Source organism: Dicentrarchus labrax, unplaced genomic scaffold (assembly GCF_905237075.1).
Source record: "Dicentrarchus labrax unplaced genomic scaffold, dlabrax2021, whole genome shotgun sequence".
Lineage (NCBI taxonomy): Eukaryota > Metazoa > Chordata > Actinopteri > Moronidae > Dicentrarchus > Dicentrarchus labrax.
In genome coordinates this window covers 18,507,555-18,524,331 of record NW_026136703.1, presented here as the reverse complement: position 1 = coordinate 18,524,331, position 16,777 = coordinate 18,507,555, and the positions used below count along the sequence as shown (strand labels likewise).

General features: G+C 40.3%; 1 protein-coding gene across 3 annotated transcripts in view; it reads right to left on the bottom strand.

Moving 5' to 3' along the window:
* Nucleotides 1-16,777, bottom strand: part of pld1a (phospholipase D1a) — a 35,597-nt gene that overhangs the window by 6,080 nt on the left and 12,740 nt on the right. For all 3 annotated transcript variants that reach the window (XM_051396376.1, XM_051396375.1, XM_051396377.1), the window contains exons 2-25: nt 16,152-16,364; nt 15,575-15,744; nt 15,194-15,336; nt 13,327-13,438; nt 12,961-13,026; nt 12,085-12,143; nt 11,765-11,857; nt 10,734-10,886; nt 9,753-9,902; nt 8,863-8,946; nt 6,431-6,512; nt 5,932-6,042; nt 5,527-5,712; nt 4,821-5,034; nt 4,463-4,591; nt 3,976-4,094; nt 3,398-3,511; nt 2,363-2,473; nt 2,027-2,115; nt 1,767-1,880; nt 1,538-1,587; nt 1,251-1,385; nt 583-736; nt 184-301 (exon numbers count right to left, since the gene is read on the bottom strand). In XM_051396376.1, coding sequence (XP_051252336.1) covers nt 184-301; nt 583-736; nt 1,251-1,385; nt 1,538-1,587; nt 1,767-1,880; nt 2,027-2,115; nt 2,363-2,473; nt 3,398-3,511; nt 3,976-4,094; nt 4,463-4,591; nt 4,821-5,034; nt 5,527-5,712; nt 5,932-6,042; nt 6,431-6,512; nt 8,863-8,946; nt 9,753-9,902; nt 10,734-10,886; nt 11,765-11,857; nt 12,085-12,143; nt 12,961-13,026; nt 13,327-13,438; nt 15,194-15,336; nt 15,575-15,744; nt 16,152-16,332 — 2,937 coding nt within the window. In that variant the 5' untranslated portion in view covers nt 16,333-16,364. The remainder of the gene's footprint in view (nt 1-183; nt 302-582; nt 737-1,250; nt 1,386-1,537; nt 1,588-1,766; nt 1,881-2,026; nt 2,116-2,362; nt 2,474-3,397; nt 3,512-3,975; nt 4,095-4,462; nt 4,592-4,820; nt 5,035-5,526; nt 5,713-5,931; nt 6,043-6,430; nt 6,513-8,862; nt 8,947-9,752; nt 9,903-10,733; nt 10,887-11,764; nt 11,858-12,084; nt 12,144-12,960; nt 13,027-13,326; nt 13,439-15,193; nt 15,337-15,574; nt 15,745-16,151; nt 16,365-16,777) is intronic.

Genomic DNA, 16,777 nt, shown 5'->3' with positions numbered 1-16,777 from the left:
CTGTCTTTAACAGAAAGAGGAGGAGATGAGGAATTTGCCTTTCTTAAATAACTAACCTTTGATTCCTTTAATTTAAATCTGACATCTGTGAGTTAGTTACAGTACATGTCTAAATGTTTTAACACCATCTGGCAACACCTGATGACTTTATTTTCAATTTCCCCCTGAATTATCCATCCATACCTTCTCATATATGGTGGCATTGCGGCCAGCTGTGGTCATCCACACCTCCTTATAGAAACGGTCACTGATGGGGTCAGACAGGTCAATAGTGGTGTCAGTGTGGCCTCCAAGGATAGTCCTGTTAAGAGAGAATACAATTTAAAAAACATGTAAAATGAAAAAAAATCACTTTATTTGACTGTCAATGTTTTTGTCACATGAAGGAACTTCAAAAATTATTTTACATGTATTCCTTTTAAAACTATAGAGTGGCATCTAATTGAATGCTGTGGGGATATGGATGGCAAGATAAATCTATTAAAGTGATTAGATCCAAACACCTTGAACAGTTACATAATGTTTCCACTAGATTATAAATGTGCTTCTAAAACACAACTTCTGTTTCATTCTCACACGGACCTGAAGCATTCGAGGCGAAGCTGAAGTGCGTAGGGTCCAGCTTCATACTCCTGTCCGTCCATCACCGCCGCAACCTTTTCTGAGTCCTCAATGATGACTGCCACCTCGCTGTCGCGTTTACCCAGCATGCTTCTGTCGTTGATGTTAGCAGAACCTGAAAAAAATATTTAGCCACTCTAAGTTCATTAAACACATTTAACAGATCTATAGTAATGGGTAGCCACTGCTGGGGACTAAATTCCACAGATAGTCATTAATAACAGATCATATCCCTTTATTTGACTTACCTTATTATTATAAATGCAAATTAATACAAATCTAGAGTTACAGTGAAAAAAAGGAAAGAGAGCAAGTAGGAACAATTTCCAGCTTTTTCATTTGTTGACTTGTTGATTGTTGTTGAAGTGAGAGACTGAGATGCACCCTGTGAGCCAGCAGAGGGCACTGCAGAGCTATGTTACAGCAGTAAAGATTTAAACAGCATTCGTATGCACATTTGTTTGCTGCACACAAGGTGACAGCTAGAGAAATAAAGCCAGATTTTTAGATTTATCACATTCCGATGGTGTCAAAGCAGAGAGGATAGTTGCCTTAAATAGTAGTTGGTGAAAACAACATGAGAAAAAATAAAAGAGACAGAAGGCTATGGAAGCAGATGAGAGACTAACCGATGATGACTGTGTTGTCGTCAGCGATGAGCATCTTGCTGTGGACGTAGATGAGCTCTGTGACCAGGCGTCCCTCCAGCTCGGTGTGAGTTCGCAATCCAGCGAAGGAGATGTAGTTCATCCACTGGTCATCCACTGGGAGAGGAGGGGAGGAGAGGAGAGGAGAAGAAAAGCACAAAAAAGAGAGCATTACAGGATGAAATTAGGAGAATATTAGCACTTCTCCAACTCTAACCTTAATATTAGGTATCAAAATATTTAATGTTGTAGTTCACTCTTGTACTTACTCTCTCTTTTAAGCTGGGAGATGATGGAGTGTTCTCCTCTGATCATGGTTCTGAGGAGGCAGGAGAATAAAGCTCATCAAATATCACATGAATATTAGTACCTACATCCTTGACTTGAAAGAATTTGACTACAGACAAATCTAATGACACTTCCACATCTGCTTTCTCATTTCCCTTCACTATTCCTCTTTCAATATTGAACTCAGACAAAAAGTGTCATGTGGTTCACCTGTAGTTGAAGTGCATGACAGCCTGGAGGGCGTTCCCTCCCCCTGTGGTGATGTCCCCCTCGAAGCCAGGAAGCAGAGGGGTAACTACATACACACGGTACTTCTTACCCTCCCTGTGAGGAAACACATATCAGTTATATAAAGAGAGACACACTAGCAGTGCCAAGCAGTGAGAAGCAGAAGTAGAAGAAGAGAGACACATCTTCTATTATCACAAGTACAACTTAGAGAAAGAAGTGTTTTAAATAAAGGGAAGTACTTGTGCGCTCTGATGATCCTTTCAATGATGGCATCTCCGATCTTGTTGTACACCATCCTGTTGTCGGCACAGCTGATGAAGAACTGGTTCTGATAGGAGAAGAGAGAAAGGAAGGACGCCAACCCCGAACAGAGACAATTAAAATTGTTCCGGCGTTCAGTTACAACTAACTACATCTTAATGTTCATAATAACAACACAGAATGAATCTCAATGGAAGTATTTGATGACAGACTTTATATACAAACCTCTGAAGAATTCAACTCAACTCTCATAACAATTTCACATTACAGTATTTGCTTTTTATTTTCATATCCTGGCCTCACTGCTGGCTTACCTCTATGTAGATGTAGTGTTTGCTCTTAACGATGACCTGGATGTAGGCATTGTGGATGGACTCCTCGTGGTACTTTATGCCTGCTGACCAATCTGCGACTGACCGCAACACCTTAAACACACAGACATAGGATTATTAAAGCAGTAATACTAAAAGACGGCAGCATTATGCACCTAATTCAAGACAGTAACCACATATTCATACGGTTGTGCATGGCTAGTCTTCTCCAATATAGTATTAAAATACATAAGAGCTACATAGAAAAAATGTATATGTTAGAAAGACAACAGTTCCAGCCAAGTAAGGTTGCAGGTGTATTATAGCAATTAGAAATGGGTCAAATGTAAAAAGTGTATGTGTAAAAAAAACATAATAACTAAGGGCATCAGTGATCATTATAAGGCAATACCAAACACCAGTATAAACACAAATGTTTTCCCCTTATTATAAACTATAACATACAGTGCTTCCGTTTAATACTACTAATAGCAATAAATAAGTTTTAAGACATATTTTCAAAATTGGTGTGTATTATTAGTGGTAGATACAAAAGGAGAAGTTTCACATAGCGTTCACAGAGATGTAAAAACAAAAGAAAAAGTGAAAACAAAAGAACATTTTGTCTTGAAACAAAACATGATGGAGCAATGATGGGATCTTCATGCACTTCTTATTTTAGTATTTAAGCATTTCATTCAAAGGTCGGTTCCTTTTGCCTAAAAACCCTTGAGTGTTGATCACAAGTGCCAACCTTTAGACTTACATAACTTTTTGGCCCATTTTAACGCTCATTCTCTTTCTTCTTCTTCCAGCAGTGCAGACTGGGATGTGGAAAATAGTGTGGGGAAGTTTATACTGTGTGTGTTCCTGTGTGTTGTCTATCATTTTCTACCAGTGGTTCTTTTTATGTTCGCTGAATTCCTCTTTTTTGCCCCAGTTTCTCATTTTGATTAATTATAAAACAACATTTTCCTCAACATGTGTTGTTTTATGAGTGTAGTAAAAATAGTTAATTGTTGTGTTCAGTTCTCTTACCTGCACTTTGGCATTGACACAATCAGGAACTTGATATCTGAGCTCACTGGCACTGGAGTGAGACTTGGGCAGCAGGAATGGATAAGACAAAGAGCGGTACTTTGGCTTCATGATCTGTAAATGTACAGTTGGAGAATTTGGGCAGAGAGAGGGTAAATACAGAGTCACAGGAGGAAAGGAAAAGGGCAAAAAAGGGGAGAATGGGAGGAAAAAGCTGATGTCATGGAAGGCATGAGTTTGAGGATAAAAGGTGTTTTTTCCACAGTTCCAGCCAGACATTTCCTAAGAAGTGTTTGTTGTCCTGTTTCTTTAAAGTCAAAAAATCATTTTACATGATTTACTTTGCATCAGAAACACCAAAATCAAGTAATCTAGGCTATCAGTCTAAAAAGGTGGTTCTGTAAACAAAGAAGCTTCAGCTTATAAAAATCCTGGTTAAACAAGTTTAGCTTTAAGTTTGAATCCTGCTTCACATCCCTGTGTGTTTGTCAGTGTACACAGTGTGTGTGTGTGTGTGCGCGTGTGTGTGTGTGTGTGTCTGTGTGTGTGTGTGTGTGTGTGTGTGTGTGTGAGTGTACCTTAGTAAAGTTCCAACGCTGAATGAAGTGTCTGGCCACATCCCGGGCAGCTCTGCCATGAACCACTGAGGCAATGTCATGCCAAGGCATTCTGGGAGTTATGTACCTGTCGATGAAGTCTGTTTGGAGTGGAAGCAACCCCGATGAAGTTAGGAAAAAAGTGTGACAGCGAGAGATAGAAGAGAAAGGATGCAGTAGGGCAGAATAACAAAGCAAAGGGACAGGCAGAAGGAGAGAAGATGGGAGCACAGCGGGGTCAGAGAGTTTGGTGCGGAGAGAGGGAGAAAAAAAAAAGTTTTGTTTTCCAAAAGACTCTGTTTCCATCAAACTGGTATAACAGGAACATTCATGAGACTAAGATTAATACTGAGTAGGGCTTTTTATACAAAAAATATTTTGGGGGAAACTTATCATTAAGTATAATACCTTACTATTTATGTGTGTGTGTGTGTGTGTGTGTGTGTGTGTGTGTGTGTGTGCACCAGACCATCAAAAGGTTTCTCCAACTGGATCCAGTCTTTGTAGACAAAGTTGCAGTAGTCTTTTCCATGCCAGAAGCGTGTGTTCCCCTGTAACTCTCCAACACCTGTCTTTAGGCTTCGCACTGAACCACTCCCTACACACACACACACACACACACACACACACACACACACACACACACACACACACACACACACACACACACACACACACACACACACACACACACACACAAAAATATTATGGTAAACTGACTGCATATACAGCACATGTATAGAACGCTTTCATAGAAAAGTTCTTTACAAAGTGCCTTTCATTCACCCAGTTCATACTGTGACATTTTCTCTCTCATATAAACATACCTGCACTGTCGACGCTGCTGACACTGTCCGCAGGCTGCAAAGCATGCTTCTGCAGGTGTCTGTACAGACTGAAGCGAGCCCTCCTATTGCGTCCAATCCCCTTCAGTTTGGGCAAGTCCACGAGATCACCGGGCGGCGTCCCTTGTCCGTTGCTCTTGGCGACGCCATGGTCAGAGGACACACGCTTACCGGACGGAGTGTTTGTGGAGCCAGCCTGGGAACATGAAAACAAGGTTGACAAGCACAGGTTAAGGGTTTGGTGTGTTTTCTGTGCATGTGTGTATCAATGTTTGTAATTCAGTCCATGTATGAATCAGTTTGGGTTTTGATTCATAGGAACTGATTAACAACAAAACAACTGTCATCACATCCTTGATTAAATACTCTAGTAATATTGACCCTGAGGTCAATAGCGTAGCATATGTTTGTGTAGTTGTGTATGAGAATGTATGTGTGCTTATACTGTATGTGTGTCTTTAAAATGAAGAGGCCTGTTTGATAGCTGGCACTATGAAAGTGTTCTGTATTCTTGCACATACTCACTCCCCACACAGGCAGTGTGAGTTTGACTGAAACCATTTCCTCTCCTCTCCTCCTTCTCCTCATATTTGAACCATTTGTCAACCACATTTATTGCCAATAACTCCAAACTGTGGACAAGACAGTTTAATTAGTTGTGTGTGTTTGTCGTATTTGTGTGTCTGACCTGCTCCAGGGCCACAGAGCGTGTCACACTGCCGACATCCGTCAGCCGATGCTCTCTGTCGTCCCAGCGACCGTATGCCAGGTCGATGCCGCCCACGAAGGCCACTGATTGGTCAATGACAACGATCTTCTCATGATGCGCCCACAGATAGACGGAGGAGGAGACGTGGTCTGGATGACGCATCACCTGAACCACAAATGGGAAATTCAGCACACATGGATTCACACATATAGTTCATAGACTCCATAAGTTGTGCAGATTGCAAAAGAAAACATAGAATGACATTTCTGGTTAATATTTGAGTGATTATAGTAGACAGTCTGGTCAAAACTAGTGCATTATATACGGTATATATGCTGGCACTGATACTGCATCTTCTTTCACTACCCATAATCCTTCAGTTACCTTGATGTTGGGGTGCAGGTGCATGAGGGTCCTCTTGCTGTAGCCTGAGTTAATGCCCAGGGCGAGCTCCACCTCCTTATACAACATCACAAAGATCCGCACTCCCTGTTGCTGTAGAGAGGCAGAAAAGGACAAACAATATTAAGAACATCTTTTCACATATTTCTTATGCGTCAATACAGTATGAATAATATCAGAAGAAGAAACCCTGTAATGATGTAATCCTGTTCATCTTTCTATAATCTTCAAACTACCTGTGCTGCACAGATTTCTGTTTACTTTCAATTCACATATATATCTGTTTATATTTGTACACAGGAAATCTTCGCCATCCCACATCATCAGGCTGATATGCATGAATTTACATTATAAAGAAATACATCAGCTTAAAGGTTTGGGTTGATGGATATCTGGCTTCAGAGGTTGTGTTTAAAGAGGCTATAGTAATCAACACTTAGACTGTGGCTTCCATAATGTTGGGAATCTAATGCCTACTTACTGCTTTGCGTTTGAGGGTGCAGTCTAGCCTCCACCTGTTGCCTTCCACTACAGGTCTCTTCAAGAAAATCTCTGGACTCAACCTGGTGATAAAGAAAGATAGAAAAAGATTACCAAGACAGACGGGAGGGAGGCAGAGGGAGAAACAGTTTAAAAGAGAAAATTACACGTTTCTTTCAGGCATTCAAGTGCCTACAGAACCCTCCCTAAATGCATCATTATTACTTAAAAAAACATTCACAAGATTCATGTTTAACCCTTTAGAGCTACCAACATGTTGAATGCACCATACATATGACAGACATGACATAATGATATAGTCTCATGAGTCACTCACATTGGCATCCTGAGCTTACATGTCTACAATGCCATTGGCTCACATTACACAGGCTGACACCTCATTGGTTAAGACCATAAGCCCAGTGATTACTGCCTTGGAACTCAGGGATTTCAGCCACGTCGCACATTTGGCAACCAGAGACCCTAAACTATTATATTTGAAATTACACTGTCAAGAATATTATAACTGTGTCTCGAGAAAAATACAGTGTTTATTTCCCATTAGAAAAAAGAAAACTCAGTTTGAAAGGTATGATAGTGATAAAACTGAAAGAAAAAGCCTCTCTACAATGTGAAGCGGTTGAGCCGTTTAATGATATTTAGATTTAATTTGCATCACAGCAAGACTGCTTACAGGTTACTGTACCCTTAAAGTACAGGTGTGTCATCTGACAAACACGTTTTTACAGGCGATAAATTATTTTTTCCTTTGTTTTGAACAGAAATTGTAGTATTTCTTCACTTTAACACATTTCCAACCCTAAACTTCATTGTATACTTGGATTACATGCCTGAAAATGACACATATATACTGTAAAAAACAAAACAGACATGCAAGCACGTGTGTACAAACACTTCACAAGTGTCACATAATCAGTCCTTATGTGAGGAACATGACCCCTGACAAGTAAAAAGACAGTAAACTGAGAAGAGACAGAGAGAAGCAAAGGAGATGTTGCGGAAGTGTGGACAGACACTATGTAGACTGTATCTTCCTGTCAGTGTATTTCTATTCTGGTTGTGTGGATGAGGCTGTAATGAGACCCAGTACTATTCTATTGCTTGTCAGAGAGCCAGGGCTCGTGCCTTGTGCATTATTACTAATGTAATGTGTAACAGCATGCACTATATTAACTGGGTATCAGCACATAGATAGGTTTGTGATGGTTGATTTTGATGCAGTAAATACTTGTGCACGTATCACATGATTCTGCAATCAGACATATCTTGTAGCCATGACGACAACCTTAGCCTGCTCTTTTAAGATTCATTTTTTTGGGACATTTTTGCCGTTTTTCAAGAATCGAGAGACAGCGGCAGAGAGACAGAGAGAGAGAGAGAGAGAGAGAGAGAGAGAGAGAGAGAGAGAGAGACTGGAAACATGGGGAAACAGCATGGAAACACCACCACTACACCACTGTGACACAGCAACTTAACCACACTCTTAACCAAAATAATCTGCCAAAGACACACCTCCAGTTTATCCAAAATAGGCCACTGCATTCTCTGCACTTAAACTTGCTACTAAGTAGTATGTTGGTACAGTTCACACTATTCCACTGACCCAAAGGTGGTGGTAATGCTCCACAGCAATGTGTGCATGAAAACATGGATGAAAACAAATATTTTTATAGTTCAGTAGATCATTTTCCAACCATGATGTTTATGTCAGAGACGGAAGCAACATGTTTGCACAACTTTGTGTGTGGCCACTGGGTTAAAAAACAGCTGCATCATATTGAGTAATCCTTTCTTTTCTATAGTCCTAGCTCTATTTTTGGACAGACTGTCTGTACTTTTTCCTCTGCTTTTGCAGCAGAAACAGCCTTACCTTGCTTCTATTTTGCTTTTTAAGTCTATCACTTGTTAATTTTTTGTTTGTTCATCATGTGACATCAAAAAGCATTGAAATTCCACTATTAAACAGAATCAATGCATAATCCCTTCATAAATAATCAATTTACTGGAAAGTCCAGATTAATTCTTTAATACAGAACATGCTGAAGATGCCAAACATATTGGAAGACACCTATATAATAATTCCCAGAGTTAACAGAGTCAGTTGATACCAGTTATCCAAAATGTCCAATGTTAGGCTTAGTGAAGACAGGTAGCTTAAAGAGATCCAGACAAAGTTAAACCTGCTTCGTGATACTGGCTCCTGGTTGAGTCCACTAACACTAACACTACATTGAGGCTGCGCTGGATGTTACAGTGTAAAAGCAGGACAGATATTCTGTAGCCCATCTGTTTATTTCTGGCTACTCACACTTCAAGTCCTGACAGCAGACTCACTTTAACCAAAATATTTGACATTGCACATTTTTACACACACACACACACACACACACACAAAAACACACTGGAACTTACCACCAGTCAGTGATAAAGATTTCCTCTTTAGCCTCCTCCAAAGCATCAGCCACATCCTCCATGTAAGTCTTTCCATTCACATACCTGCAAGAAAAAATACTCTGAGTAGCTTGTGAAGACAGGCATTAGTGTCCCATGTGCTTGTGTTAAAATATACACACACATGCACACAGGTAAGTGTTTCATATTTTACTGTTCCGTAAAGGGATAACTACTTCTGCCTTTTTTAAAGTGGTTTTGTCACAGCTTGCCCCCAAAACTGCAAGAAAACCACAATTAGGTCAACAGCAGAATGAACAAAAGAAGAGGCATAAAGAGTCTGTTCACTTCTCCAACTTGTTTAACCTCACAAGCTTCAAGCTACACCCATGGCTGTGTCATCATGACACAACTACTCTTTACTTTTCCATTAGCTCACAGGGCCGCAGCACGTTTTCCTCTCAGGCTCAGTGCAAAGACAACGTAATGACATTATCACACAGATGATTCAATATCACATTATCTGCCAGCTGAGGGGGAGAGAATGCAAAAAAGAGTTGAAAGATGGCAAAGAGAGAGCTGACTGCTGATTCCTCTCATACATTTCCATAGTTACCAGTGAAAGGCTTACAGAGGAAGGCAGAGAGAAAATAACATATGCAGAAAATTTGTGTATTTTGAGTTTTATTTATTTGTGCAGCTTTCCTGTAGAGAACATGATTAATCTACTAAACATTTTTCTTACAAAAAACTACATAGGTCTGTTACAAAGAAACAAATAACAGTTTGAAACTAATTCAAAACCTGTATTTTTTATTTTTTTTGCTGTATGTGCCTCTTAGTGTTTTTATCTGCATTCATTTTTTCCACTGACACACCAACATTAGTAACAGCTCCACCAGTGTAGTTACCATTTGGACGGGATGTCTTCCTGTTCCTGTGCAAATGAGCCAAAGCGGTGAGCTCGGAGAAAAGCCTTCCCATGACTCCTCACAAAGCTCTCAATACTCTGACCCCACCAGCGCGCGTGTCTGTAGCTGCTGCATTTGAACACCAGGGTCCTACCAGGAGGATGTACACAGATACAAACACAGACACAGTGAAATAAATATGCGTGCCTGTGCTCACACATACAGATACATGTAGTCATTTTGAAGCGCATTGGTGCCAAAAAAATGAGGAATTTTATGCTCCTGTTAGCTTAACAGCTGGGCAATTATTCCTAAAATAAAATAAGAGCTGGATTAAGAGTGCTGGAATGAAAAGGAGCTAAAGAAAACAATCCACCCTGTAATACCGTACTGTATCGTACAGCTTTAAGCAATGAAGCTGTGAGTTGTGGGCCCACTTGGGATCTTTTATTCATTTTCTGGGATTTTCAGTGCAATTTGGACTGCAAAAAAGCTTTTAGCATCTAAAATGATCTATTAATAGTCAACATATGGTTTCAGCACAGTAGAATGAGCAAACCTGAATGAAATCTAATATATTCTTAGCAAGGGAAAGAGTTTTTCTCCATGCCTACCACTGCTATAATGTTTTCCACCTACATATAAAACCTAAAAATGGATGCAACAAGTTTACACCTGTTGCCTGGGGCTTGTAAGAAGTCTCTTGATTCCTCTTACTGTAGAAAAACACTGAGTAAGAACTGAATGAGGCAGGCTGAAAACTGTACACCACAATATAACCCTTTGGAATACATTTTCAACACCATAAACTGATTCTATCAGCAGTCTAACAGTGTAGCACTCTAAGGGTGGATTTTCTTTTCAAATGGTGTTGAAATAACATTAGCCTCACAATCTATTGTAAGCCTTTGCTCAAAATTGATGTGACCTGCTAAAAAGTTTGAATGTTCAGCTGTACAAGCGCGCACACAGAAATATCACCTGGAGAGGCTATCTATCCGGACTCCGTGTTTGGTCTCGGTGTCTTTGGAGTCCATCTTGATGCTGAACTCTTTATCCAACAGCAGGACAAAAGAGATGGCCCCTGTGTCTGGCTTCATGTACAGCAGGCATGAGTCTTTCACCACCAGCCAGCTACACAACACACACACACACACAACATAGCCCTCAACATAACATAATCATCATCCTCAGGCTTTATGATCTGTGTGTCTCTGTCAAGTTCTGTGGATCTTTGTTGATTGCTGTGGACCATTTCTTACATTTCTCGTTTTAAAGAAAGGGTGTAGGAAGAGAATCAACATGGGGATGTAGGTGGATGGGCCAAACGTTTCATACGTGTGGGATTGTTTTTGTGTTGTCTTTAGAAAATGATAACAAAAACTGCTCACATAATAATTTGGCTGTGATGAAGAGAAGGAGAATAAAACAGACAAACAGATGAAGGGAGAGACAAGCATGTGCCAATGCAGCTGGTATGAAGATGTTACTGATATTTTGTTAGCAAACTACAAAAGAATGAAAAGAAAATTCACCTGACGACTTATTAAAATGCTATTATCGTTATGCTTTTAAATATGCAATGTGATCACTGCGTTTAAACACCCACAATCAGCTTCCTGCCAGAAATCTGTAGAAAGCATCATCACACCTACATTTTAGACAAAGATTGCCAGTTAAAAAAGTTTCAATCCTTCTTTTTAATCCATCTTTTAGTAGCATAAGCCATTAAGAAGTCCCACTCTGGACTGTTACAGTAAACCCAAAATGGCAAGAGAGTTGCTGTGAAGACAAAAAATTTAACTTAAGTTATGGCAAAATAAATTCAGATTGTCTGAATGTCTACAAGAAGAAAAACAGTCAAGAAAAGCAATATACATGATGTGAACATGGCAACTAACATATTGGCAGGGAGAATGAAAAAGACACAAACAGAAAAAAGACAGAAAGACAAGGGCAAAGGTAAAGAGAGACAAACAGAGGAACACACAAGGACGGAAGTAATCACACACCGTTTGGACCAGCGATAGCAGGCCTGGCTGTGACCACAGCAGTTCATGCCAGGGATACGATGTCCGCCTGAGCGCTTATAGATCATCCCTTCCCTGGCAGAGAGAGAGACAATGGTTAAATATCTTTTGTAATACGGAATGTAAGGGAATTTTAAAACAAAACAGGATACTTGGAAGTTTGTAAATGAGTACACTTGGGATGGGATTTCAAGTTCAACCAGCACTCTGGTGTTTACTGCTTCTTCACCTTACACAAGACTAAACAGGGCTGTTTTTACAGATGGGAAGAAAAAGGGATTAAAAGAAGAGAAAATACTCACAGTCCTTTGGGTCCCAAGTCATGAATGAATGACATCTGGCTGACGTCAATGAACTCCATCTGAGAATAGACAGGAAGAGATAGCACAGTGACTCTTGTACAGACAGACAACAAAAACTTGATACATTCTGTACACATCGACATGGAACTGTGAGCAGGCAGCTATTACATCCACACATAGCAGCCACCTGGAGGTAATGTGACTAAATTATTACGAGTTGTTTTTGTCAGTACAGCATAGGCACATTGATGTAATGAAACATAGTATTGATCTATTTTAAGGCTCATTTCACCATAAAGGTAAGGTAAGTAGGTAAGGTTTAGTATACAAAAGGGTAAATATGTTGTTATAAGTCACCTCCCTATTTTACAACACCTGATTTGGGAAATGAGAAATAAGCAAAGATACTACATGTAACATGTTGTAAATGTATTGTTACATTAAATGAAAAGTTGTTTTTTTTAATGTAATTTCCATGTAAAAGCAACCGATGCGTTATGTTTCTCACGAGAGTATCTTATATGAGCAGTAATAATATACTTAAATACCTTGAGTGTGTCAACATAAAGCAGACACAGTGCTATGGGTAAACACATTAACAATCTGTGTCAACACTGCACTACGTTCCACTATGGAACAATGTTCCACCTTAAGGGTAGAGTGCAGTAAAATGCTGAAACATTGTTATATCACTATTTATATCCACTTCTACAGCCCATCTCAGGTATCTACAGTAGCAGATATTCCACATCTATCTCATGCCGAGAGTATGATACACACACAATTAGTATTAACTTGAACATATAGATCGGTAGGCAGTCATTATGAGGTTATGTTAAAGAGACACAGCTTGCAGTGATTAGTCTGATTACTCACAGTATGGTGATATTTGCGGTACATGGCCATCCTCAGCAGCTTGTTCAAATAGTCTTCTAATTGTCTCTGTAAAAACACATACACTATATTTTGGCCACTGTGAGTATTTTAATGACAAAATCCATGCATATAAACATTAACATGCGCACATATATGCACGCACACACACACACACACACACACACACACACACACACACACACACACACACACAGTCAGAGATGGGTTTTAGGGGATACATGTGCTGGCAAGGAGTTAAATGCCATGGCAACAAGCAAGTGCCAGGAGAGCTCCTTGCCATAAAGTTAAAATATGACAAGAGTGAATTTTCCAATCAGGAAAACGACAGACAAAACTGAGACGTACCCTCCTGCTGGAGACCTGCTCATCTCGCACCAGCTCGTCTCCCCCTCCCCTCGGCAGGGAGGGCATCTCCCTCACCTCACTCTTCCTCACTGTCCTTCTCCTCACCGTGTGGCTGAGACAGAGAGGGAGAAAACATTTTAAAAAGTGTTCAATTAAAAAGTCCAAGATGCTTGAAGATGCTTTTTCAGACTTTTTTTTTTTCAGAGCACCTGTCAAATTGAACATTGTTTTAATACTTTGCTTTAAGGACAAAGCCCAGACAACATTTGCCTGTTTCTATTCAACAATTGCCCAATGCTAAAAGCCCCAAAAGCCAAAATTAAAATACATAATTCTGTGTACCTTCATGCCAGCAGGTGTTTAGACAGGCAAATTTAAAAGCCTGAATAAATTGACGGTTTGCAGGTTGACTCACTGATGTGTTATATCAACCAAAGTGGCATAAATTGACCTTTTTTTTTTTTTACTAAAAAGGGAGACTTAATTATTTTAGAGGCAAAAGAACAGAGACAGGGAGAGAGAAAAAGGGAGTAGGGCAAAAGTAAATCCTATTAAAAACCAAGGGCAACCTTTGTTTGTTTTCAAGTGTGTACATCACCAGAGAGAGAAAAACAGACAGGGAGAGGGAGGGGAAGGTAACTCTATGAAAACTTATTAAAGTGGAAGATGAATATACTGCAAGCTACAGATTGACATTTTGGGATATATGCTTGCCAAGATTTAGATGAGAAGAATGATACCATGTCTGCCCCCTTATATATATAGCGAGAGCCAGGAGGCAATTAGCTTAGCTTAGCATAAAGACCAGAAGCAGAGGGAAATGGCTAGTCTACACAATACATGCACCACCACCACCTCTAAATCTGTCTTGTTTGTTTAATCCATACACAAACCGAACTGTATAAACGACAACTGGTGGTTTTAGGGGGGAATTAGGTGCTGGAACCTTTTTTGAACACAGTGACTTTCTGGAGACATCCCGGTTGCCTGGCAACTGCTGCCACATTCACGCAATGCTGGCAGAATGTGTATAACAGGAAAATGCATTATTCCAAGATAGTTACTGCTACTGTAGTCTTGTGGTTAAATAGCCTGAATTAGCTACTTTTGTTTGTTTGATGTATTTGGGGCAGTATGTTCACAAATGAAACCAGACACAAACAAACTGTTCTTGTAATTACAGTCCATTATCACAAGAAGCTGGTCACCAAGAAATAATTCCCATATGAACCTCTTCATAAAACCACTTGTCATGTGTTTAACATGTTAATAAGTGAAATTTACAATACATACATACACAATACATGTGATTTTTTTAAACATTGGACAGAGCCAAGCTAGGTGTTTCCCTTTGTTTCCAATCTTTATGCTAAGCTACGCTAACTGGCTCCTAGTCCCATCTGAATATTTGGTGTACAGGCACGAGAACAGTACTGATCTCATCTAACTCTTGGCAAGAAAGCACATAAGTTTATTTCACTAAATGTAACATTATTCTTTGAATATGTTAATCCTATTCAGTGTGTCTATGCACCTGTATGTGTGTGTGTGTGTGTGTGTGTGTGTGTGTGTGTGTGTGTGTGTGTGTGTGTGTGTGTGTGTGTGTGTTTTGTATCGTACTCACGCTGTGGGGAAAGAATCTGTAAACTAGTGGGAACTTACCTCCCAGGTGGGGACAAGAAGCTATTCGCCACAAGGTAACCCATTAAGTCATAGGATTTTAGGTTGATATTAGGGTCAATCTCCAGTCAGTGTAATGTGAAAAACAAGTGTGCATGTGCGTTTGTGTATACGGCTAAACTTGGGTCTGTTAGTGTTGCTGGTGCAGGACTGTAAAATCTGTGTGTTTGTGTGTGTAGGCACCAACCTGCGTGATGGCAGAGGTATCCGCATGAAAGTCTTGTATGTCCTCAGCTCTCTGTGCAGCTCCATGAAATGTTTCTCCTTCCTCTTAACCACCCAGGTAAACTCACCGTGCTTCAGCTCAATCCTGAACACTGCTGGCAGAGACTACACACACACACACACACACACACACACACACACACACACACACACACACACACACACACACACACACAATTGAGGGAAGGGTAGCAGTGAGTCTTGAGATGATGATGATGATGAGCTTAATATATATTATGGCAAACATTGGGTTAGAATTATTTTAGTTGCTTTAGAAGTGGTTATTTTAAAAGCAAAAATTAGCTTATGATGGCTTTATTTTAACAGCGTGTGTGTGCAGTACCTTGTTGACGCTCCTGTGGTGCGACAGGTTGAAGCGGTCTTGCGCTGTGGTGAATCTCTCCACCTCCAGGATCCGGGCAGTGATGGGCACAGTGGGGAGGTAGACCTTAGCATTGGCCTCCTTAAAGCCCACTGTGGCATACACCGCTGAAAATTGGATACGACAGTCCCCTGGAAGAGAGAGAGAGAGGTGGGTGGTTAGTGTGGTTTTTCTGCTTGTGCATGTAGGAGTTGTTCAGGCCGCTTGGGAGCACTGAAATCAGACTTTTTATGTTTTCCTAGTTTGCAGTGTAAGGTCAAATGTTTCTGTTTATTCTCCAGTAAGGTTTGTGAGATCTAAATTATGTAAAGGAAAACTTATTGCTTTGGGCTTATATGGCAAACCGTGCTTATGAACAATGAATCTGGTTCTTAGTTAAGTTAAGTTTAATCTCCTGTCACCAGAAACACAGACTGCTTTGTTCAGTTTTAATTGGCTTTTCAAGTATTCCTCAGTCAGATTTATTGTGTTTAAAACAATATTATGATTATTTTTAGGTATTATCTTGTTCTGGGGAGGAATGGTGGTGAAATCCCACCTAAGTTTCCATCATAGTCGATCTCCTCTCCCTCCCCAATGTCCAGCTCTCTGGTATCCAGGCTCTCCACAAGGTCGGCCATCTTGATACCGTCGTGCGCGTCCGGGGCCGCCGTGGTGTCACAAACTTCCGAGTTCACCAGGTTGAGGCTACTGGTCGTGGGCGGAGCCTTACCCAGCATGCTCAGCAGTTAGACCCCAGAGCAGGGCGAGCCTGGAAGAGAGAGGGGGTGATAATTTTACATGCTGCATAATACATGGAAACATTGTATGCGTGTGGGTTTGCATGTCTTTGTCCATGTTGTAAGCTCTATGACTGTTTCCTGAGTCTCTTAAGGACAACTAGTTTTTAAGCTCTTTAGTAAACACACTCAAAAAGACAGACACACACTCCGTAGACACAGCTGTGACAGGTTTCGCTCCATAAACGCCATTATTCCGAAAAACATTCCCTCACTTGGTGTTTTGATGATGGTGGCAGAGAACACTTACCGCATAGGCCAAGGCATATGATTCATTTTCATGCTCATTAAATTATTTGGTGACCCCTAATAGCCTGTCAGAAGGCATCTGTGTAATGTTTCTCCCCTTGTAAGTTCTTATTGTGTCCTAATAGACAAACAATTG